General features: G+C 35.0%; 1 protein-coding gene across 4 annotated transcripts in view; it reads left to right on the plus strand.

The window, feature by feature from the left end:
- ADK (adenosine kinase) overlaps positions 1-25,800 on the plus strand; it is a 536,060-nt gene that overhangs the window by 357,276 nt on the left and 152,984 nt on the right. For 3 of the 4 annotated variants that reach the window (XM_065922661.1, XM_065922663.1, XM_065922662.1), the window contains one exon: positions 17,352-17,522. The exons of the other annotated variant lie outside the window; for it this stretch is intronic. In XM_065922661.1, coding sequence (XP_065778733.1) covers positions 17,352-17,522 — 171 coding nt within the window. The remainder of the gene's footprint in view (positions 1-17,351; positions 17,523-25,800) is intronic. 4 annotated transcript variants of the gene reach the window in all.

A 25,800-nucleotide genomic window follows, 5' to 3' on the forward strand; every position in this document is an offset into this window, starting at 1 on the left:
TAATATACCATCTCTTCTTCCCTGCTTGTCTTCACTGTGAAGTTCTAGACTCATTCATTCAAAAAATATTTAAAACATTTTTCTCTCTGTATGTGAAGTCTTCTAAGGGTGCAGTAATGAACAGAGCAGATATTATTGCTCTCATATATATATATCATTCCAGTAGAAAGAAAGTAAAGAAGTGTATAATATAATGTTACATAGTGATGGATAGTATGTTTGAAAATAAATACATTAAGCCAGGAAGAAATGACAAGGCTGAGGAGCTTGTAATACTATGTACAATAGTTGATGAAGACCTCTGAAGAAATGTTATTTGAGCAAATTATGTTATAGAACAGTAATGTACATCTCCTTATATTAGCATTTACTTCATGTAAACTCTAAAGATTGCTGTTCAGTTGCTCAGTCGTGTCCGACTCTGCGACCCCATTGACTGCAGCATGCCAGACTTCCCTGTCTTTCACCCTGTCCCGGAGCTTGCTCAAACTCATGTCAACTGAGTCAGTGATGCCATCCAACAATCTCATCCTCTGTCATCCCCTTCTCCTTCTGTCTTCAATATTTCCCAGCATTAGGGTCTTTTCTAATGAGTTGACATTTCGCATCAGGTGGCCAAAGTATTGGAGTTTCAACTTCAGCATTAGTCCTTCCAGTGAATATTCAGGGTTGATGTCCTTTATGATTGACTGGTTTGATCTCCTTGAGTCCCAGGGGCTCAAGAGTCTTCTCTAACACCACAGTTCAAAAGTGTAAGTTCTTCAGCACTCAGCTTTCTTTATGGTCCAACTCTCACATCCGTACATGACTAATGGAAAAACCATAGCTTTGACTGTATAGACCTTTGTTGGCAAAGTAATGTTTCTGCTTTTTAATATGCTATCTAGGTTTGTCATAGCTTTTCTTCTGAGGAGGAAGCTGCAGTCTTCATGGCTGCAGTCACCATCTGCAGTGATTTTGGAGCCCAAGAAAATAAAATCTGTCACTGTTTCCATTGTTTCCCCATCTATTTGCCATGAAGTGATGGGACCCAATGCCATGATCTTCGTTTTTTAAATGTTGAGTTTTAAACCAGCTTTTTCACTCTCCTCTTTCACTTCATCCAGAGGCTCTTTAGTTCCTCTTCACTTTCTGCCATAAGGGTGATATCATCTGCATAGCTGAGGTTACTGATATTTCTCCTGGCAATCTTGATTCCAACTTGTGCTTCATCCAGCCCAGCATTTTTCATGATGTACTCTGCATATAAGTTAAATAAGCAGGGAGACAATATACAGCCTTGACAATATACAGTCCATTATTACATGTCTGGTTCTGTTGCTTCTTGACCTGCATACAGATATCTCAGGAAGCAGGTAAGGTGGTCTGGTATTCCCATCTCTTTAAGAGTTTTCCACAGTTTGTTGCCATCTACACAGTCAAAGACTTTAGCGTAGTTAATGAAGCAGAAGTTGAAGGTTTTCTGGAAATTCTCTTGCTTTTTCTGTGATGCAGCAGATGTTGGGAATTTGATCTCTGGTTCCTTTCCATTATAAATTAATTAATTCTAAAAACTCTACAATAGTGTGGTTGTCATGGTATTATTTAACTAGTACAACATAAAAAGACTTAAAGAAAGCACAGCCTCAAATGTTCTATGATTCAGCTGTTTTCTTTCCCTGGTTTGGAGGATTATATTGATAGAGTATTCTCTAAGGAACATCTAATCTATCTTTTTCTTTGAAAATTCCATGTTTTATGGTTGGTCCATCAGAAGGCTTTACTCCCACGTGCATCGCTTTTGCTGAGTTGTTTTGATAGAAGGTCTTAGTCTTTCATTGAAAAATGCACCATAAACAGAATGAATTTGCTATTGCAAAATTGTTAAGGACAGCAAGCACTGTGTGTGTGTGTGTGTGTGTGTGTGTGTGTGTGTGTGTGTGTTAGTCACTCAGTCGTGTCCAACTCTTTGTGACACCATGGACTGCAGCCCGCCAGACTCCTCTGTCCATGGAATTCTCCAGGCAGGAATAGTGGGGTGGGTTGCCATTTCCTCTTGCAGGTGATCTTCCCCATCCAGGGATTGAACCCAGCTCTCCTGCATTGTGCACAGGTTCTTTACCATCTGAGCTGCCAGGAAAACCCATTAAGTACCATATGAGAATATTTTTATACCAGTTGTGATAGCTTATGGTGAACAGTGTTGGATTTGTGATCTCTAAAGAAGATTTAGCTTTGGGGCCAAGGGACCAGGCTTGATCACGCAAGAGCTTTTGTGTAGCAGAGTTTTATTAAAGTAAGAAAAGAGGCAGAGAAAACTTCTGACATAGACATCAGAAGGGGGACAGAGTGCCCCCCTTGCTAGTGTTAGCAAGGGAGTTATATACTTTTTAATTAATTATTACAGTAAATCAAAAGAATGTCTAAGGTTTGTAAAGACCTTACTATACCCACTCCCATAGTTTTCATTTTAAAGTAACAGGATTGGCCAGAAGGTTTCAGGAAGGAGAAACTGTCCTCAAGCAGGGTACATTGTTGTTATACAATCCAATTTCTTTCTCCAGGGGATCTTCCCAACCCAGGGATTGAACCCCGGTCTCCCGCATTGCAGGCAGACGCTTTACCATCTGAGCCACCAGGGAAGTGGGTCATATAATCCTTAGTACAGAGTTTAAATGGAGTTGTTTGTTGTGTAATCATCAGTTCCGGGTTTAAAGGAAAAAAGCGTTTTATGTGACTTAAGACCAAGGAATGTAGGGGGTGGGGGGAAGGTTTGTCCTTTCCTCCTCCTTGAGAACCCCAGACCCCTATCTCCTCTTCGAGAGCCCCAGACCCCTTTCTCCTCAGGGATCCCCGGACTTCTTATCAACCTGTCTGGGAATTGACTTTCTCAGTTCTTTCTCATACGGAAGTCGCCTTTTTCATCTCTTCAAGAACGAAGCCAGGTAAGCGAGTGTCTTACTTTTAGCTTTGGCTCTCAAGAAACTTAGAACCCAGTTCAGAGCCAGTTCAAGACTCCTGTGCCATGCATTTCTTTTCCCCTCAATCTTAACCCGTTCTGAGTTATATTTTCCCTCATCCTTTTTCTCAAAGTTTGCCTCATTAATTATGGAGTGTGACTGTGGAGCGTATTAACAAGTAAGCAGATGTACAAGTCAGTAGACTGGAGTGCAGGTGCCTCCTCACTTGATTATTTGTATAACCTTAGGGAAGTAGAGAGACTTCCCTGGTGGTTCAGACGGTAAAGCATCTGTCTACAATGCAGGAGACCTGGGTTCAATCCCTGGGTTGGGTAGATCTCCTGGAGAAGGAAATGGCAACCCACTCCAGTATTCTTGCCTGGAAAATCTCATGGACGGAGGAGCCTGGTAGGCTACAGTCCATGGGGTCACAAAGAGTCGGACATGACTGAGCGACTTCACTCACAGGGAAGTAGAGCAACCTCTCTGGACTGTAATTTCCACATCTGCAGAATGGGTTTATAGATCAAATGTTTCTTAATATAGAACCATATTTCCGTGGGAAATTACTCAGATGTCCAATATATAAGTCAGGTAGTAACATAATGTGTTCAGCCCAATGCCATAGCTGCAGGGAAGCTATTTTGATATTTTCTTAATCTAGATAATATCAGTTACCTCTTGGAATAAAAAAGTATAACTTTATTTCACTAAAACCAAGTTTTATATTTTGCTGCAGTCTCCCTTTTTCCCATCTTCATAAAGATTTTGAGTTTCTCTGTAACGGAATAGAAGTCTTAAGAATAATGAGTAGGTATTTCATTATTACAGAGGAGTGGTTTTTTTATTTTAACATGCATCAAAGTCACATAGGGGCCTTGTGAAAACACAGTTTGCTGTATGCATCCCACAGTTTCTCTTTCAATAGGTCTAGGTTTGGACCAAGAATTTACATTTTTAAGGAAGTTCCAGGTGATACTGAAGCTGCTGATTCGGGAATTACATTTTGAGAATTACTGTCCTATATCTGTTAAAAATGCATTTTAGTCAGTTTTCTTATTTTAAAAATTATGTCAGATCGTGTAACTTGATAACAGCCAAGACAAGTAATGTATAATATAATATGTAAAATAATATTTAAATAATATGCAAAGCTTCTAATGTCACGAAGCTGTCGTATCTAGCAACAAGGGCTTTCCATACCTTTTTGATGACTTGTACTACTGTTATGAGTGGATAGATACCAATCCAGCAGCAATCTGTGTTGGCTTCAGCTATAAAGCAGTTATTCAAGTCTAAAAGCAATCTTCTCCTATTGACGTGCTGGAGACACCTAAGAAGAAAATGTCAGGGTCAATGTAAGTGCATTTACTGACAGCTTAGCTCTTTGCTATGTCACAGAAGATGGGTTGAAATTTGGCTTTTATCAAAAATAGAAACACCGACCACTTAGGATGATAAAGCAATAGCTTTCAGCTTAGTCATTTATAAAACAGTACTTTTATAGAAATAAGCAAGTAGTTGTTTATTTTCATGTAGTTTCACCATCATCATTTCTAAACTCAGATTTAGAGCAACTGTGTCCAGTAGTAATGGAGAGAAATCACTAGTCTGCATTAAAGTAACAACAGAGGATCACCTCAAGACAAAATATAACCAAAAGGAACAACCATCTCGCCGTAGGTTCTTACAGATCATTTGTGTTCTCTATTCTTTCTGTTCAGAGCCTGATCTATGTATTTCATAAACTTTAATCTTAGAATTTTTTATTTTTTACTTTTTCATTAAACCCTCAATTAGTTACATGAATCAGCAATTGTAATAGGTTGCATTTCTAGCTCACTAAGACCTGTCAGTTTCTGGATGAAAGGGACTCCCTCTTCACAAAACCTCTCCAATCTTTTTTAAAACACACTTTTGATATGTACATATGTTTTATGTTATTTAGTGCTTCCAAAAGTATTTTAAAATCAGGTATGAAAACAAGAAAAATGTTTATAACCATGTAGTTAAACACAATGTGATCTATCTATGCAATGTAGTATTATTTGCCAGTAAAAGGAATCAGTGTACTAAATTCATTCTATACTCTGAGTAAACTTCATGTTATGCTAAGTAAAAGAAGCCAGGCATAAAAGATCACATAATGTATGATTCTATTTTTGAAATATCCAGAATAGGTAAATTCACAAAAACAGAAAGCAGGTTGGTAGTTGCCTGGAGCTAGGGGCTGTGAAGAACTGAATCACTGGAAAAGACCCTGAAACTGGGAAAGATTGAAGACAGGAGGAGAAGGGGATGACAGAGGATAAGATGGTTGGATGGTATTACCAACTCGATGGACTTGAGTTTCAGGAAGCTCCTGGAGCTGGTGATGGGACAGGGAAGCCTGGTGTACTATAGGCCGTGGAGTTGCATAGAGTCAGACACGACTGAGCTGAACTGAACTGAGGGGCAATGTAGAGTTACTTTTTAATGGGTATGGGATTTCTTTCTGGGAGTGATGAAAGTGTTTTGAAACTAGATAGAGGTGATGGTTGTACAACACTGTGACACCAGATGACATTAAATTGGTCACCTTAAAATGGTTAGTTTTATTTTATGTAAATTTCACCTCACTTAAGAAAAAAATCGGGTAACTTAAAACCTAACTGAATTCCAGAATTTTTGACATGGAAGGGCTTCTCAAGATCATCAACCCATTCTCCTGTCATGAAGAAACTGAAGTTCTTCAGGACTCTCACTCAAATATTTAAATGTAGCTTGTCCAAAACATAGACCAGAATTTGAAATGTCTGAATTTCTAATCCAGCCCCTTTTTTAAAGCTGTGACTTGCTGCTTTTTTATCTTTTATCATTTTAGATATTTTAGGTGAAATACTACTCCACTTGTTACTTGTGCATTAAAATAACAACGAAGAAACATAGCTTCATTTGTGCTACTTACTAAAAATGCAGAAATAGCAGGTGTTTGTTTTAGTCATTTGCCAAAAAGCAGGCCAGAGCTTGAGTTGAAAGAGGGTTATTCTCTGCAGTACATGAAAGAAGGCACCCTGTATTTTAATGCTAGTCCACAGTTGCCTGATTTGTGAACCCTGTGGTTCTACCATTATTATGATTCATTTCTAAAAATTCAGAAGTATTAAATTTTTTTTAGCTTTTTACCACTGACAATTTTTATGTTTCCAACATAGAAGAATATTCACGGTATAAAAACTAAATGTTCCTGCCCACCTTATGGTGACTAGAGGCTCTGTTTTCAGCTATTATCCTCAGAGGCACCTAGGGAGAAATACTGAGTGGGACTAAAGGGTATAGACAGAGAGCAGCAACTGCTAATGCAACATTACTTGTATCCTTTGAAACTGAGTTTTATACTCACGTGTAGGTAGATAACTTGCCTTGATTTAGTTCTTATAGTTATATGTTCTTATATGTTACATAAGTTATATATAGTTATATGTTCTTATTTCAGGGGAGGACACCAGAAAATACAGTTTACTCTTGATCAGTGTGGGAGTGTAGTGGTGCCGTCTTCCTGTGTAGTCAGAAACTCACATATAATCAACTATATTGCAATAAAAATTTTAAAAAGAGAAAAGCCCTGTGTGTCACTTTAAAGTCACCCTCCACATCCATCCATAAGCATCCACAGATTCAACCAACTCGGGATCATGCAGTACTTTCACATGTATTACTTAGGGAAAAAAAATGTACCCGAGCTGTTAAAACTTTTGTTGTTCAGGATCAACTGTATATAGTTTTTTTCTGTCTAAGCTCACTTTATCATTAGTTTCTTCGTGCTGTTCATTCTTAGGAGGAAGCTACCTCTCATTATCATCCTGTATTGGATTTCCTATTAATTTTTCTCTCCAATGTTCCTTTTATCACAGTGGCATTTTTACTTGGTAGTTTGTATTTCCTTCTTTTCCTTCAGTCCAGGGGTCAGCAAAATATGTCATTTGGGCCAGATTTGGCTCAGTGACTATTCTTGTGAATCAACTTTTATTGGAACATAATCATTCTCATTTTTTGTGTTATTGTATATACCTGCATTAGTATTAAAACAGCAGAGTTGGGTGGTTGCACCAGAGATCACAAATCTAAAATATTTACTATTAGGACTTAAAACATGTGCCAGTCTTTGGTTTTGTTGTCCAAGTAGAAGGTGAAGAATAGATTCTACAGAATGAATAAATAAAACCAGCAAATGAGAGGATATGGGGAAGTATAATAGAATTTGTACTTAAGCTAGTTAGAAGCTCTGTGTGGTCAGTAGAAAAGTTTCTTGAAGGTGAATCATCAGAGAAAATTTAGAAAAGATAGATTCCTGTCATACAGGTTTTTGATGGCATGTCAGAAATGAGGTGTATTGTTTAGGAAATGAGCTGTTTAAGGTTTTTGAGCAAAGGAGCTTTGCCAAAACAGGATTCTGTTGCAGTAATGTTTACAAGCGAAATAAGGATTGTATTAATGGAAAATTAATACTAATGTATTAATGAGAAAGAGCATAGTTGTAAGAATTTCTAGAGATAAAATTGATAGGCCATTTGATTTGAGCACAAGAGTTAATAATTCTCAAACTTTATTGAGCAGGAAATTGGAAAATTATACATATTTTAGAGATGAGCTGATTTTTATGGAAGGTTTAAGTTAATGGAGAAGGATTATAACATTATATAGCGTAAGAAACAAAATTGTTTATCAGGTATCAGCGATACCATAGTTATTAGGGAATCTCAGCCAAAGGCAGTTTTTCATTGGTCTTATTTTACCAATGAAATTGTAGCCTATCCCATTTCCATCATCTAATTAGGGTCCATCTCTTTATAAAATCCTCTTTCCTTTGGTCTCCAGAATTCCACCCTTACATTCAGATTTACTTCTGTTGTCTCACACAGAGTATATTACTGACATTTTCTAAATACTTTGAATCATGCCCAAGAAGGGCTTTAGCTCTCTCAAATAAAAATTCTTATCACACTATTTTCTTCAACTAAAGCCATGTTTTGCAGACTCTGGACTGAGATGCTCCATGGTCCTGCTGCAGCATATTCAAGAGTTCTGCAGGGTATTTTGTATCAGGGTAATGCATAGTCTCAACGTCCAGTTGTGATGCATTGCTTTGGGATGATGTCCTATGGGAATGGTTGCTGTGGTTTTAAAAAAATCCTGAAAATCAGTGCAGAATAGTCAGTGAGAGTTGCACTATTCAGTTAGAATCCAAGGCTTGAAGAGTTGTGCAGTACCCATGAGCACCATATCCCATTAGTAAGTGTGGTGGTTTTTGAATGAAGTAAGAAAAACTTTTCAGTTTATATGTATTCTTTTTTCAAACCATGTAATAAACTGTTAAGATTATCAGTAGTTATTAAGATTATCAGTAGTTATTAAGTTGTTCAGACCTGCCTATTATCAAACGTAGAACTGTTAGGTATTTTTAGGGCACCATGAAAAAGTTGTTCACTAAGGATGTTGCAAACTGAGAAAGTTCAGATTCTTTGAACGAAAGAGTTGTCCAGCTCTAAAATAAATATACTCTTCCTTTAGCATGTGAAAATGCATCAGTCCTTTTATTTCTCTTTCTAAAACTGCACTTCATAGAGGCACAGATGTAGAAAACAAACTTTGTGATACCAGGTGGGAAAGGGGGAAAGGATAAATTGGGAGGTTGAGACTGACATATACACACTACTGTCTATAAAATAATTAATAAGCACCTACTGTGTACAATCCCCTGAAGGAGGGAATGGCAACCCATTCCAGTATTCTTGCCTGAAGAATCCCATGGATTGTGTAGTTTGGTAGGCTACAGTCCATAGAGTCACAAAGAGTTGGACTCTGAGCGACTATGCATTCATGCACTGTATACCATAGGAAACTCTACTTAATCCGCTATAATGATGTATATGGGGAAAGAATATGAAAGAGTATGGATACATGTATAACTAGTTCACTTTATTGTACACCTGAAACTAACAGAGCATTATAAATCAGCTATACTCCAATAAAAATTTAAAACAATAATAGATGGGAAAAAATAGCATTTCAGTTACATGGGATTTTATGTAGAGTCTCAATAAAAATTTAATCAGATATTTTAAAATTATCTGTCCACTGTGCTTTGTGCTATAGCAAACATAAAAAAGTTCTCTTAGCCTTAAGTTTACAATCAAGTTAGGGAGGTAAGACAAATGTAAATGGCTTAAATTATTAAGTAAAATAAATACTCTTGGTTATTTATTTTATAGTATATATTATGGAGGTTCAAAGAAGAAAGAGTATATCTGTTGGTAGGAATGCAGTATGACTTTGTGGGATGAATGTTCGATTTAAAATGGACCTTGATGGAGGGGTAAAATTCCAACAGGTAGAGATGGTGGATATTTCAAACCGAAAAAAAAAAAAATTACGTAATGACTGAGAAGATTTATTTTGGGGGAAGCAATTCATTCTATATGACTGAAGGAAGGACATACCTTGTGGAGTAATAGAGGTTACAGCTGATATACTCTGGAAGTTGGAATGTTATTGTGGAGAGCTTTGAATGCTGGGGTGTGAGACATTTGGATTTAATTTACTAGTAAAAGAAGACTGATTGGGGTGATTAATCTGTCAGCAGGATATAGAATGATTAAATCAAGGAGAGATAGGAGGCAAGGAGCTTTTGGAAAGGGAATGATGGATTTTGTTTTATGTATTTGTATTTCAAAGGAAATACCAAGCTTTATATCCAAGTTTAAAGGCATATTTTTGAGCAGCATTATAACTAAGGGCTATAAAATAGAACTCAACATTAATAGAAAAATAAAACTTTGTAATGCTCTTGATATTACTGCAGAAATAATGTTAATAAAATGTTAATATGTGTGGAGTGCATGCTTCATGCCACGCATTATATGAAGCATTCATTTAATTTTCACAACAACCTTAATAGGCATTAGTATTCCCATTTTTTAGATCAAAACCTAGGGAAGTTACATAGCTCCGGTCACATAATAAGTACTAAGACTGGCAAACTGTCTAAATTAAGTATACTAGTTTGTTTAACCTCTGGCGCTGAGAATTGAGTGAATCCATCTCAGATTTTGACAAATAATTATTATTTGGCTTAGGTATGGCTTCTCTTTTATTATTTTATTTTCCCCTATCATTCCTAATCTCTCCTAATTCTTCACACTGTGGAGACTCCAATGTGTTTGATATGTGTTTTGCATGCTTGAAAAATGAATCATGATGTTTTAGATGTGTGCACGTGTGTGTTTATTGTACACAGTATATAAAAGGATGAACTATACACAATCTGATGCATATTTTTCTAGTATATTACTTTATATCTTTGTATAATAGTATGTATTCACCACACTTTCTGTGTCTTTTTCCCTAGAAAGGGTCTTTCAGAATGCTTCACATTTCCTTTTACTTTCAGCAAAGCTGTGGTAAATATCCTTGCATGTATCTCCCTGAAATCCATGTTCTTTCTACTATTGCTTCCTCCTATTATATGCTTTTGGAGGTGTTTATTTCGTATGGTAGAAAACCTGACATCTTTTCACCTGTTCATGTTTTTTTAATCCTGAAAAAGATTAATATATTTGTGGAATGAGTGATTTTATTTATGCTTCCAAAAGGAGCCAAAAGGCAGGAAGAACTAGGTGAATTATCCTAAAATTCCATTGTTGGATTACGTTTAGTCAGTGGTAACATAAGCGTTACAGCATCACTAATATATTTTTTCTGACTTTCTTGTTTAAGTGATTCTTTTCCTGTCATTGATATGAAGTAGTGCATATCATAACATTGTAATTGTAAACAGTTTATACATTATCCTAATGTTTGTCGAAGTCAGTATTTTCCTTACAATCATATAGAAACTATGCTTTGTAATAATTCATACTTGATTGTCACACTCCTACAAGGAAATACATTTTATACTCTAGGAGATTTGCAGAACACGTAGGACCCAGTAAAAGAAAGAAAACATGCTGTATGATTTTTGTGGGGGTTTTTTGGCTTCTTATTTATTCATTTTCTCAACTAGTCTTGACTAGTGTTACTATGGCACTTTCGTTATGGTGTGGAAAACAGACTAATTATGTTCTTTAAAACAGACAACAGTCGTACATCTTGAGATACAGCATCTGGTACTCTCAAGCCATCCCTCATCAGTGCTAGTCTCCGTTTGGTAGGACTTCTAGTTGTCCAAATATTTTTATGTTATTGTATATCTTCTTCTTCTTTAAAATATTTATTTATTTATTCTTGGCTGCGCCGGATCTTCTTTGGTATGTGAAGACTTTCCTTGCGGCGAGTGGGAGCTATTCTGGTGGCTGTGCACAGGCTTGTTACTGCAGTGGCTTCTCTTATGTGGAGCACAGGCTCTGGGGCGGGGGCCGGGGCGGGGCAGGGGGTGGTTTCAGTAGTTGTGGCCTGTGCAGGCTCGGTCATTGTGGCTCAGGGGCTTAGGTGTTTGTTCCATGGCTTTTGGATCTTCCTGGACCAGAAATCAAACCTTTGTCACCTGCATTGGCAGGCAGATTGTTAACCACTGGACCACCAGGGAAGTCCCTCTTTTAAAGAGTTTATATCAAGAGAATAATCAAACCACTTCACCAAAATTTGAAAAATAAAAACATGAAAATCATCCATAATTTTTCTACTGAAATTTGACCATATTTGCTTTTGGAGTATTCCCTACTAGATTTCTTTTCCTATTGATATAATATAGTTTATAACCATATTTTGCATATACTACTTGTATAGCTTATGTTTCATTTAACACTTGTGTGGCATAAACATTTTCCACTTTGCCGCTTTGTTTCATAATTATCCTTTTTATTATCTTCAAAGTATTCTCTAGAATAGCATTATCCAGTGGAAATACAATAAAACTCACATAATTTAAAATTTTCTAGTAGAGACATTGATAATGTAAAAAGAAACAAGTAAAATTAATGTTAACAGTGTATTTAACTTCAAATATCTAAAATAATTATCATTTCAACACATATTCATATAAAATTATTAATTATATTTTTAACCTTTTTTTCTTTGAAATTGGTATCTGCTTTACATTTGTAGCACAGCACAGTCACTAAATTGTCAACAGTCAAAATGAAACGTAGCCGTACCAAAACAATAAAAATGTGCTTAATACAAGAATATATTTCATTCCTTCCATTTTGAAATTTCAAAAAAATTAAATTAAAAATTCAGTTCCACAGTCACAGTAACCACATTGCATATGCTCATTATCGACATGTGGCTTCTTACATTTAAATTAAAATTAAATAAAATTTGAAATTCAAGTCTTCAATTGCACTAGCCACATTTTAAATGATCCACAGCCAAATTTAGAATGGATGTATATGCCAGTTCTTACTTGACTACTTATTCCTCTATTATGTTTAAGTCACATTTATAGTATACTGATATGTTCCCCAATGAATATTTTCTGTATTTTGAATTATTTACTTAAGGTAGACCTTGGAATTATTGCATGAAAGAGCATGAATTTTATAGTTCATCGTATTTTCAATATATTTTCTTGGAAAAGTGTCAGTTGTACTCCCATCAGCAATATTAATATAGTAATTTCAGCAGCCTTTCTTCATCATTAAGTTACTACAATGGTTTTATATTCTATGTATTTTTTGTTAATTGAACTATAGTTGATTTACAATATTACACTAGTTTCAGGTGTACAACATATTCTATTTTTTAATAGATTTATATTTCATTTAAGTTATTGAAAATGTTGGCTCTATTTTCCTGTGATGTACAGTGTATATATTTACACCCTATTTATTTTACACGTAGTAGGTTGTATCTCTTAATCCCATACTGCCATTTTGCTCTGCCCTACTTCTGGTAATCACAGTTGTTTTTTTATATCTATGAATTACTACATTCATATGTGATAATAAAAGGTATCTTTCTCTGTCTGACTTATTTCATTAAGTATAATACACTCTAGGTCTGTCCACATTGTTGAAAATGGCAGAATTTCATTCCTGTTTATGGCTGAGTAATCTTCTTTATCCATTCATCTTTTGATGGACATTAAGTTGCTTTCAGCTGCTTGGAACTTTGGAGTGTTTTTATCATTTTGAATTAGTGTTTTTGGTTTCTTTGAATATATATTCAGCAGTGGAATGGCAGGATCATATGGTAGTTATATTTTTAATTTTTTGAGAAACCTCCATACTGTTTTATGTAGTGGCAGTACTAATTTTCATTCCCACCAACAATGTCCAGTTTTTCTTTTACTCCACATTTTTGCAAATATCCATTATTTATAGACTTTTTGATGACAGCCCTTTTGACAGTTATTACATGATATCTCATTGTGACTTTGATTTGCATTTCTCTAATGATTAAGAATCTTTTCTTGTGCCTATTGGTCATCTGTATATCTTCTTTAGAAATGTCTACTCAGATCTTCTGCCCATTTTTTTAATTGGATTGCTTATTTTTTTGACACTGAGGTATATAGACTGTTTATATAACATTTTGGATATTAACCCCTTATTGGTCATTTTATTTACAAACTTCTCTCATTCCATAGATTGTGTTTTTATTTTGTTGATGGTTTCCTTTGCAGTACAAAAGCTTTTAAGTTAATTAAGTTCCATTTGTTTACTTTTGCTTTTATTTCCTTTGCTTTAGGAGACAGATCCCCCCAAATTGCAATAATATCTGTCAAAGAGTATTTCACCTCTGTTTTTCTCTAGGAGTTTAATGTCATCCAGTCTTACATTTAGGTTTTAGGTCTTTAATACATTCTGCATTTATTTTTGTATATGATGTTTGAGTATGTACTAATTTCATTCTTCTACATGTAGCTGTCCAGTTTTGCCAGCACCACTCATTGAAGAGACTCTCTTTTCTCCATTGTTTATTTCTTGTCTCCTTTCTCATAGATTAATTAAACATAATGCATGAGTTTCTTTTGGGCCCTCTGTTCCTGTCCATTGATCGATGTGTCTCTTTCTGTGCCAGTGCTATACAGTTTTGATGACTGTAGCTTTGTAGTATAGTCTGAAGTCAGGGACCATGATTCTTCCAGCTCTCTTATTCTTTCTCATAATTGCTTTGCCAATTTGGGGTCTTTTATAATTCCATATAAATTTTAGGATTATTTGTTCTTGCTCTATAGAAGATGCTTTGAGTTGTCTGATAGAGATTGCAATGAATCTATAGATTGCTTTTAGTGATATGGACATTTTAAAAATCATTTTAATTCTTCTATTCCATGAACATGGAATATCTTTCCTTTATTGTATGTGTATTATCTTCATTTTCTTTCATCAGTGTTTTATAGTTTTCAGAGTATAGGTCTTTCACCTCCTTGGTTAAGTTTATTTGTAGGTCTGTTATTTTTGATGTGATTTTAAATGAACAGTTTCTTTTCCTTTCTTTTAAACACTGCAGTTCCTTACACTCACCCATATTTAAGCTACCATGAGAAATCCTCAGAGTGGCTGACTAACAAATCTGCATACTTGGAATTTCCAAATTTTATGTCTGGCTCTGATAAAAAATGATTCTTTGGCTCTGCCTTGACCTTCCCCATTCTTTTTCTTCTGCCTTTTTGTGCTGCTTCAGTTTTCATTTTAATGGATAAAATTGTCTCACTTCACTCTCAATTCTGATTAATATTAGCCAGTAGGCTCTACTTTGCTTTTCATTGTTCTTATGGCCAAAGAGTAGCAGGACTAACTGTTGTGCTGACTGAAATTCCTAACTAGAATTTTACAAGAGTTTTGTTGATTCTATAGAGTGTTTTTCTAAACGATAGCTCTCTAAACTATTGGTCTGTTTTTATTATAAACCTGTTACTTGAAAAAAAAATTTATACTGGCACTGTTTTTATTTTTGGTGATATTATACTCTGAAACATGTGGCTTAGCAATGGATATAAATCAAGAAAGAAAAATTATGGTTGGCATCAATTTTAAGTCTTTGCACTTTAACAGAGCACAAATCCAAAATTGCTCAAATACTAAATATTTGCTTAAAGAGAAACAAGAAACAATTGAAAAATGGAATTAATTTAAATTGTGAATTTACCTCAATTAAAAACTAACTTTTTTTTTTGTATATTCTTTGTAAAATTGACAAAATGGAAGTTCTGCTGTCTACATCACAATGCTCTTATGTTGCATTTTAAAGTTAAACACACATACAACATATACACATTTGGAATGAGGCCAAATTTAGACTCCAGGGGCATACTGTTCTGTACCTTAAATTACAATCAGATGTATTTTAGCACAGATCAAATTTTCAGTCTGAAGTTGGTGAGAAGCCTAATTATTTGACCAGGTTACTATTTATGTAGACCATTCTATGACTGTCTGTGGTTAATCCACAGCTGGCAGTGTGCTAACTGGGAGATTTTTATTTCATGCTGAAACAGTTTGGGGAGAATTAGGAGGAGGGGAGAGTTTTAAACTCTCCTCATTAAATGAAAGACTAAAGAGCAAATACATCCATATTACTATGGAGAAAAGATGCTATATACACTGTTCATCTTAATTCTCCAAGTGACAAAAATAGCAAAGCAACTTGAATGCTCATAGTTTGCAAGTGACATTGTATTTCATTAAAAAATGAAGATGAAAAGGTTAAATGATATTACCTAATAATAAATGATGTTACCTTTCTGAACAGTTGAATATTGATAAAGAAGAGGGATCGGGTGGGGAGGGAGGTGGGAGGGGGGATCAGGATGGGGAATACATGTAAATCCATGGCTGATTCATGTCAATATATGACAAAAACCACTATAATATTGTAAAGTAATTAGCCTTCAACTAATAAAAATAAATGGAAAAAAAAAGAATTAATGGATTAGAATTTTAAATGATGAGAAAATTTTGTGTTATTTTGATCAGAAAACATATTTCTTATAATTTCATTAGCAATACTTTAGTAAGAGATAATTATTATAAAGTTCTCTCTAAATACTTCAAGAATTTTAAGGGAAAGATACCCTTCAAAATTATACCCCAGTACACATGACTCCTGCCAGAAAGTTGATTTTTTAATGTTCAAAATCTTACTTTCCCTTTAAACTTTTTGAGTTTGCAAGAGGGATGTAGTTAGTCTCTCAATTATAAGTGAGTATTTCAATAGCTCTTTTGTAACTTAAGGTAACTCTTCTTCTCTAATGAAATGGCACAAATTAAGCATACAGTACTCATATGATAAACTTTTCTTCTGATCAAATGCTACAGTTTCCTGCTTTGCATTTTATAATTGCATTTTTAAGGTTTATATTGTAGAGGCTGGGCTTCCCTTGTGGCTCAGCTGGTAAAAAATCTGCCTGCAATAAGGGGGACCTGGGTTCGATCCCTGGGTTGGGAGATCCACTGTAGAAGGGAACGTCTACCCACTCCAGTATTCTGGCCTGGAGAATTCCAGGACTGTATAGTCCATGGGATTGCAAAGAGTCAGACACGACTGAGTCTCTCTCACTTTCACTTGTAGAGGCTTTTGTATTATGTATGTTGTTGGTGGTGTTAAGTTGCTCAGTCATGTCCAATTCTTTGTAACTCTCGTGGACTGTAGTATGCCAGGCTCCCCTGTCCTTCACTGTCTTGTGGAGTTTGCTCAGATTAATGTCCATTGAGTTGGTAATGCTGCCTAACCATTTCATCCTCCGCCAATCCTTTCTCCTTTTGCCTTCAATCTTTCCCAGCATAAGGATCTTTTCCAGTGAGTCAGCTTTTCATATAAGATGGCCAAAGTATTCAGGCATCAGCTTCAACATTAGTCCTTCCAATAAATATTCAAGGTTAATTTCCTTTAAGATTGACTGATTTGATCTCCTTGCATTCTATGGGACTCTCAAGTCTTCTCCAGCACCACAATTTGAAAGCATCAATTCTTTGGAGCTCAGCCTTGTCTATGGTCCAACTCTCAGATCCATTCATGACTACTGAAAAAACCATAGCTTTGACTATACAGACTTTTGTTGACAAAGAGATGTCTCTTGTTTTTAATATGTTGTCCAGGTTTGTCATAACTTTCCTTCCAAGGAGCATCTTTTAATTTCAAGGCTGCAATCACCATCTGCAGTGATTTTGGAGTCCAGGACAAAAATTCTGTTACTTGCTATGAAGTGATGGGACCAGATGCCATGATCTGAGTTTTCTGAATGTTGAGTTTTAAGCCAGCTTTTTCACTCTCCTCTTTCACCCTCATCAAGAGGCTCTTTAGTTCCTCTTCACTTTCTGCCATCAGAGTGATATCGTCTGCATATGTGAGGTTGTTGATATTTGTCCTGGCAGTCTTGATTCCAGCTTGTGATTCATCTGTATTTTGTATCAATTTCTTGTATTCTCACTGAGAATGATTCTGTGGAGATAGCATTTCTAATTTCTTCTCCTTTTTTTCTTTACCCAGGGTTTTTTCCTCACAGTTTCCCCAGAGTCAGTTTTAAAAGTGGCTCACCATGCTTCCGAAAACAACAGAATTTTCACTTTGAATCTGTCTGCACCATTTATTAGTCAGTTCTACAAGGAATCATTGATGAAAGTTATGCCTTTTGTTGACATACTGTTTGGAAACGAGGTGGTGAGTAATTTTTTAAATAGAAGTACCTCTCTTTTGGTTTATGTTTGTGTATATGTTTAGAAATACATAAATAAAAACTTAAATATCTGCATAAGTACACTTGAGAATTACACAATAAAATGGCCTCAGTTTGGTCCACTATAGTTCATTATTTTCAGTATTTCCTTCAGAATATACTAATTTTTTACATAATAAGCAATTAGTCTTTTAAAGAATTTGGTTATTCAGGTTTGTAGTTTACACATGATAACATTCACTCCTATGAGCTCCTATAACATTTCTAAGAGCTTTTGCAAATGCATACCTGTTATATGACTTGTAAGCATAAGCAAGATAAAAAACATTTTCATCATCTTTGTCAGTCAAGCCTTCCCCTCATCCTTAGCCCTTAACATAAACTGTTTTCTGACCTGTAAAATAATGTTTTCCTTTGAAACTTTCATGGATTAAGGTAAGTGATATCTAGCTAAAATAAATGTTTTATGAAGTTAAGTACATTTTCAAAGTCTTGAGTCAGTTTAATAAATTATGACTATATGGTTGTATGTTGTAATTTGTAGTTAAATTTGTTTATTTATAGTATCATTTTTGCTAATATTGTCTGTTATATTTGAAGGTGATGAAAGGAAATTTCATTTAAATATTGCAGCTTTTATTTTTTTATCAAGATTATAATTTCTTTCATTCAAAATTAGTGAAAAACAATTTTTTTTTCTTATTTAATATTCATACCTTCTGTCTTGTAGACTGTAAGCATCCATAAATACTTGTGGACTATAAAAATCCTTGAAATAGAAAAAAAGGAGACTTTTGCTATATCTTCCTTTTATGAATGTGTGAAGTTGTGTGAATTACCTCAGAAGTCCATTCTGATTCAGATTCTATGATTCTAACTTAGTTTGATTATACTCACCAATTTTGTATCTAAATAAAATAACTATATTGTCTGCCTAGAATAACATAAAATTTGACTTGAAAGTAACTTGTGGGTTATTGGTGTGGAAGTCATATGGTGTGAATATCTTCAAAGGTTGTTTAACCAATTGAAGGACATGCTACATTCTTAATGATTAACAAACTGACATAATGGCAAGAAATAGTGGTAAAAACCTTGATCTCCTAGGTATCTGCTAGAGGTCTCATTTGACTGAAATCTGTGTTTTAGATTTTCCATATTGTCAATGTTATTTTCTAGGTACAGGAAGCTCTTCAGAAAAGTGCTATTCTAGGCTCTTTAAATAACATTAAAGAATTGGTAATTAGTATAGTACTCTGAGAGTGCTTGGGAGAAATTGATGCTTGAATCCAGAGTCCTTTATAGTCAGAAACAGTAGAATGGCAATACTTAGACTTTAGGAAAACAAACTTTAAAACTTTTTAAAAAAAGAAAAATGTCATTCTAAAGAGTGAGATTTGGGAAGTAAAGAAAACTTGAGAGGATTGGATACCAGCAAAAATTCAGTTATGACTTTAGAATCTCAAATGACCTTAATTAAAAGGAAAATGAAGAGGAGCCTTAACAAAAATAAAAAGCATTGGAGAATACACAGAAAACTGTTTAATAAGAGCTCACATTTGTAAAACATGTAAAAATGATGGAAAGCATTTATAGAATGAAGGAGCAGTGCTAAAAGTTTGGCTGAGACATAGGAGAATAGAAAAGAATAGAGGCCTAAGAATGATTAGTTTTGTAGAAAATGCTGATAATATCAAAATGTTCTTTATTGTTTAAAAAAACTTCAAAAGTGCAATCAACAAAAAAAGTAATTGGACTTCATTTAAATTAAAAACTTTTGTGCATCAAAGGACACTATCAAGAAAGTGAAAGACTACCCATGGATGGAAGAAAATAAATGCATCTGATAAGGGATTAATGTCCAGAATGTATATCTCAACAACTCAGATATATCTCGACACAGCAGACAGTCCAATCTGAAAATGATCAAAGGACTTGAAACATTTCTTGAAAGAAGACATACAAATGGGCAGTAAGCACACATGAAAAGATGCTCACCATCACTAATCATTAGAGAAATGCGTATGAAACCAAAATGAGAATACTACTTGGCACCCTTTTGGATGGCTATTGTCAAAAAATGGAAAAGAACAAATATTGCCAAGAATGTTGAGAAATGGAAACCCTTGTGCATAGTTGCTGGGAATGTAAGTGATGCAGGTGCTGTGAAAAGCAATTTGATGCTCCTCAAAAAGTTAAACGGGGAATTATTACCATTGTTGTTCAGTCCCTCAGTCGTGTCCAGCTCTTTGCAACCTCATGGATAATAGCATGCCAGGTTTCCCTGTCCTTCACCATCTCCTGGAGTTCACTCAGACTCATGATCGTTGAGTCGGTGATGCCATCCTACCATCTCAACGTCTGTCGTCTTCAGTCTTTCCCAACATCAGGGTCTTTTCCAGTGACTTGGCTTTTCGCATCAGGTGGCCAAAGCATTGGAGCTTCAGCTTCAGCATCAGTCCTTCTTTTGAATATTCAGGGTTGATTTCCTTTAGGATTGACTGATTTGACCTCCTTGCTGTCCAGGGGACTCAAAAATCTTCTCCAGCATCACAGTTCGAAGGCATCAGTTCTTCGACGCTCAGCCTTTTTTATTGTCCAGCTATCACATCCATACACTACTGGAAAAACCATAGCTTTGACTAGATTGACCTTTGTAGGCAAAGCAGGCAAAGCACTGTCTCTCCTTTTTAATATGCTGTCTAGGTTTGTCATTGCTTTTCTTCTGGAGAGCAAACATCTTTTCTTTTCATGACTGCAGTCCCCATTCACAGTGATTTTGGAGCCCAAGAAAGTAGCCTGTCACTGTTTGCATTGTTTCCCTATCTATTTGACATGAAGTGATGGGACCAGATGCCATATTCTTTGTTTTTGCTATTACCATGTGATCGAGCAATTCCACTCCTAGGTATAATTAAAAAAAAAAAAAAATCTTCAAAGCAAGGATTTTACACCAGTGTTTATCAGCATTGTTCGTAGTAGCCACAAGTTGGAAGCAAAGCGGATGTTTTTCAATGGATGAATAGATAAATAAATTTGATATATTAAATGCAGTGGAATATTATTCAGTCTTTAAAAGGAATGGATTCTTATAAAACACAATAAATAAAATAAATAAATAAAATCTTTTACCTGATACATGGTAAAATCTGAAAGAACCTTGAAGATACTTAAGTGAAATTAGCCCTACCTATACAAGCAGACACATATTGCATTTTCCTATAAGAACTCCTCTGAAATGAAGTATTTAAAATAGAAAAACTCATAGAGAAAGACAGCAAAACAGTGGTTACCAGGCACTGAGGGGAGAGGGGAATTAGGAGTTATTATTTAATGAGTATAAAGCTTCTGTTTGGGATGACAGAAAAGTTCTGGAAATGGATAGTGGAGATGATTGCAGAACATTGTGAATATAATATCAGTTAATTTAACACTTAAGATTGTTAAAATGGTAAAATTTTACTACTTTATGTACATTTTATCACAGTTTTAAAAATTGATTCTACAAATCAGTAAACTTTAAAGTTTGACTGGAACTTAGTATAGCTTATTAGGGAAATTATTTTTCCTTACCTGGAAGAGGAAGTAGTCAAATTACAAGCTACTACATGGCTCCAAAAGGACTTCCCTGGTTGCTCAGTAGTAAAGAATCTGCCTGCAATGCAGGAGATGCAGGTTTGATTCCTGGGTTGGGAAAATTCCCCAGAGAAGGAAGTGACAACCCACTCCAGTATTCTTGCCTGGAAAATCCCATGGACAGAGGAGCCTGGCAGGCCATAGTCCATGAGGTCACAAAGGGTCAAACACAACAACCAAACAACACAACAGGACTCCAAGTCATGTCAGGATGACTGTTTACTTTTCTGATAGGATTGCTATTCATATGAATTCATTTCAGTAGATATGTAGTACTTGTTATGACAGTCCAATAAGCAGTGATGTATATAGTATATTTGAGGTGATTTGTAATAATATAGATTATAGAATAATGAATATTGGATATAGGGCGATTTGATATATTTGATAATTGTTGAACCAGTCTCAAAATATTCTTCTGACAAATTAATACTGATATGCTTCAGTGTTTACCTGAGCTTTGCTCAGGTAAAACTATAAGTGATTCAGATAAACTTGTGTTTATGGATAATGCAGATACAGAGAATGCAAATAATGGAACATGTTAATAAATTATCAAGTAAATTGAATGTCAAAATGAGACTTCTGACAATTTTAATAGATTAGAAATACCAGTTAAGTAATGAAATTTAATAAGGATAAATAGAAATGATATCGTATTTGATTATAAAAAGTATGGTATTACAAGCTTTATCTCTGTGATCTCATCTTTCTTTCTTTTCCTCGAATATTCTAGTAATAATAAACTATCTTGAGTTTCTAGGGAAAAAAGGGGACATTTAACTTATAAATTGCAATGAAGTGTGAAATATATTTCTCAGGGTATACATTCAGGATTGCTTTGTCCTTCCCCCCTACCTCTTTATCCCTCAAACCTCTCCCCCAAACCTACAGTGTTTAATATAAATTCTCAAAATTAGCCAAAACTAAATACACTTGGCTCTTATTTTCTACCTAGTGCCATTTTTTCTTTCAAAGGATTTGTGCCCTTTGATTAACCCAGCTTACCACTTGGAGAGGATTCCCAGTTCATTGCAGAGGAGAACCCACGTAGAACTCAACAGTCTGTTTCAGTTGAGGAAATGGAGCTGCAAGTTTGGGAAATCTAACAGCTATCCAGCTAGTTTGCAATTCATAGCACCAGAAAAGAAAGAGCTACACAGACAAAGAACACAGGAGAGTTGCAGAGACCCACCCAAGTCTTTGAGCTGAGTATTGATCAGCTGTGAGGAAACTAATGAAGGCTGGGGGGAAAAGCCAACACCTGAGACGATCCTAGGGCATAATCTTCAGAGTGCACATAAAGCCTGTAACCATCCGTATTTTACTAGCTAGAATAGAGACCCTTATCATAATTCATGGGCTTCAGATAGAGTACTTAGGACATCACTGGGGCAAAATTAGTCTAGAATGTGGCTTCTTTTGTCCCTTATATTATTATCCCAACATGCCCGTGGTCCCCTGTATTAGTATGAAGTTCCCTTCTATTCATATTCAGAATACTGAGGGCTTTTTTCTGGAATGGATGTTGGATTTTGACATTGCCACACCACCCCAATTTTAGAAAATCCAATCCAATAATACATAAAAAGGATACTTCATTGTGACCAGGAATATTCAGTTGATTTACTGATCAATATAATTCACCTTAGTAAAAATAAAAAGCATTACCATCTTAATAGATACAGAAAAAAAGATTTGTTAAAATCCAACATCCATCCCTGATAAAAAACCCTCATAGTACTTAGAAGGGACCTTCTTCAACCTAATACGAAACATTCACAAAAAATATACAGCTAACATCATGCTTAAATGATTAAAAACTGAGTACTTTTCTTTAATATCAGGGACAAAGCAAGAATGTTCACTCTCTTTACTTCTCTTCTGCATTGTCGCAGATGTTCTAGCCAATGCTAATAACATATGAAAAATATCCAGATTAGAAAGAAAGAAGAAAAATTATCTCTATTGTTAAACATAATGCTTGTCTTTATAGAAATCCTATGAAATCTACAAAGAGATATTAGAAATAAAAATGAGTTTAGCAAGGTTGTGTGATGTAAAATAAACACACAAATGGCAGTTGTATTTCTATATAGTAACAGCAAACACTCAGAAATAGAAATTTTTTTTTTCAGAAATAGAAATTTTTAATCACTATTTTCATTACCAAAAAGATGTATAGCATACTGTGGGATAAATTAAAAGATGTGCAACAGCTATATACCAATTACTACAAACTATTGTTCAGAAAAATTAAAGAACTAAGTAAATGGAGAGAGAAGGCCTGTTCGTGGATTTTTAAGAGTCAATTGTGAGGAGGTCAGTTCTCAAATTGGTCTATGGATTCAACATAATTTAATTTAAAATCCCAACAGATTTTTTTGTTTGTTTTGTAGATGTCAACAAGCTTATCCTAAAGTTAATGTGGAAAAGCATTGGACTGAATAGTCACACAGAATTGGAAACAAGTAAGAGGACCTGCACTACATGGTGTCAGGACTCAATACAGTGTGGCACTTGCCTAAAGATAGGCAGACTGCTAGCACCCCTTATTGAAGAGTTTATCTTTTCTCCATTGTCTATCCGTGCCTCCTTTGTCAAAGATAAGGTGCCTATAGGTGTGTGGATTTGTTTCTGGGCTCTCAGTCTTGTTCTTTTGGTCTGTCTTTCTGTTTTCATTCCAGCACCATCCTGTCTTGACTGTAGTTTTGTAGTGTAGTCTGAAGTCAGGAAGGTTGATTCCTGCTCCGTTCTTTCTCAAGCTTGCTTTGGCTCTTTGGGGTCTTTTGTGTTTCCTTAATGAATTGTGAAATTTTTTGTTCTAATTCTGTGAAAAATGCCATTGGTAATTTAATAAGGATTGCACTGAATCTGTAGATTCCTTTTGGTAGTACTGTCATTTTCACAATATTGATTCTTCCAATCCACATTGGAAGAACATGGATACATGGATATCTCTCCATTTGTTTATATCATCTTTGGTTTCTTTCATCAGTGTCTTACAGTTTTCTGTATAGAGCTCTTTTGTCTCTTTAGGTAGGTTTATTCCTAGGTATTTTATTCTTTTTTATTGCAATGGTAAATGGGATTGCTTCCTTCATTTCTCCTTCTGATTTTTTATTATTAGTCTACAGGAATGCACATGATATCTGTGTATTGATTCTGTATCTCACGACTTTTCTGACATTAGTCTTTAGGTTTTTCTATATATAGTCATATCATGTCATCTGGGAACAGAGTTTTACTTCTTCTTTTCCAACCTGGGTTCCTTTTATTTATTTTTCTTCCCTGATTGCCTTGGCTAGAACTTCCAAAACCATGTTGGATAATAGTGGCAAGAGTGGACACTGATCAGGATCAGTGTCTTGTTCCTGATCTTAGAGGAAATGCTTTTAGTTTTTCACCATTGAGAATAATGTTTGCTGTGGGTTTATCATGCATTGCCTTTATTGTGTTGAGGTAGGTTCCTCCTCTGCCCATTTTTGAAGAGTTTTTTTATCATAAAGAGGTTCTGAATTTTGTTGAAAGCTTTTCCTGCATCTGTTAAGATTATCATATGGTTTTAATCTGGATAGCTATATGTGCAACAATGAAATTAGAACACTTCCTAACACTGTACACAAAAATAAACTCAAAATGGATTAAAGACTTAAGTTTTAGACCAGAAACTATAAAACTCTTAGAGGATAACATAGGCAGAACACCCTATGACATAAATTGCAGCAGGATCCTCTATGACCCACCTGCTAGAGTTATGGAAATAAAAACAAACAAACAAGTGCGACCTAATTTAATTTAAAAGCTTTTGCACAGCAACGTAAGCTATAAACACTGTGAAAAGACAACCCTCAGAATGGGTGTAATTAATAGTAAGTGAAACAAATGACAAAAGATCCCCAAAATCTACAAGCAGCTCATGCAACTCAGTACCGAAAAACAGACAACCCAATCAAAAAGTAAGCAGAAGACTTAAAACAGACATTTCTCCAAAGAAGACATATAGAAGGCTAATAAACACATGAAAAGATGCTCAGCATTTCTTATTATTAGAGAAATGCAAATCAAAACTACAATTAGATACCATCTCATATCAGTCAAAATTTCCATTATTAAAAAATCTACAGACAGTAAATGCTAGAGAGGGTGTGGAGAAAAGGGAACCCTCTTAAACTGTTGGTAGGAATGTAAATTGATATAGCCTCTATGGATGACAATATGGAGATTCCTTAAAATACTGGGCATAAAACTACCATATGATCTAACAATCCCACTACTGGGCATATACCCTGAGGAAACCATAAATGGAAAAACACACATGTATTTCAATGTTCATTGCAGCACTGTTTACAATAGCTAGGTTATGGAAACAACCTAGATATCCATCAACAAATGAATGGATAAGATAACTGTGGTGTGTGTGTATATATATATATATATATATATATATATATATATATATATATATATATATTTAGGCATATTACTCAGCCATAGAAAGGAACGAATTTGAGTCAGTTCTAATAAGGTGGATGAACCTAGAGCCTATCATAAGTAAGTCATATCATAAGTAAGTCATAAATAAGTAAATAAGTCAGAAAGAGAAAAAACAAATATCATTTATTA

The sequence above is a fragment of the Muntiacus reevesi genome, chromosome 2 (assembly GCF_963930625.1).
Source record: "Muntiacus reevesi chromosome 2, mMunRee1.1, whole genome shotgun sequence".
NCBI lineage: Eukaryota > Metazoa > Chordata > Mammalia > Artiodactyla > Cervidae > Muntiacus > Muntiacus reevesi.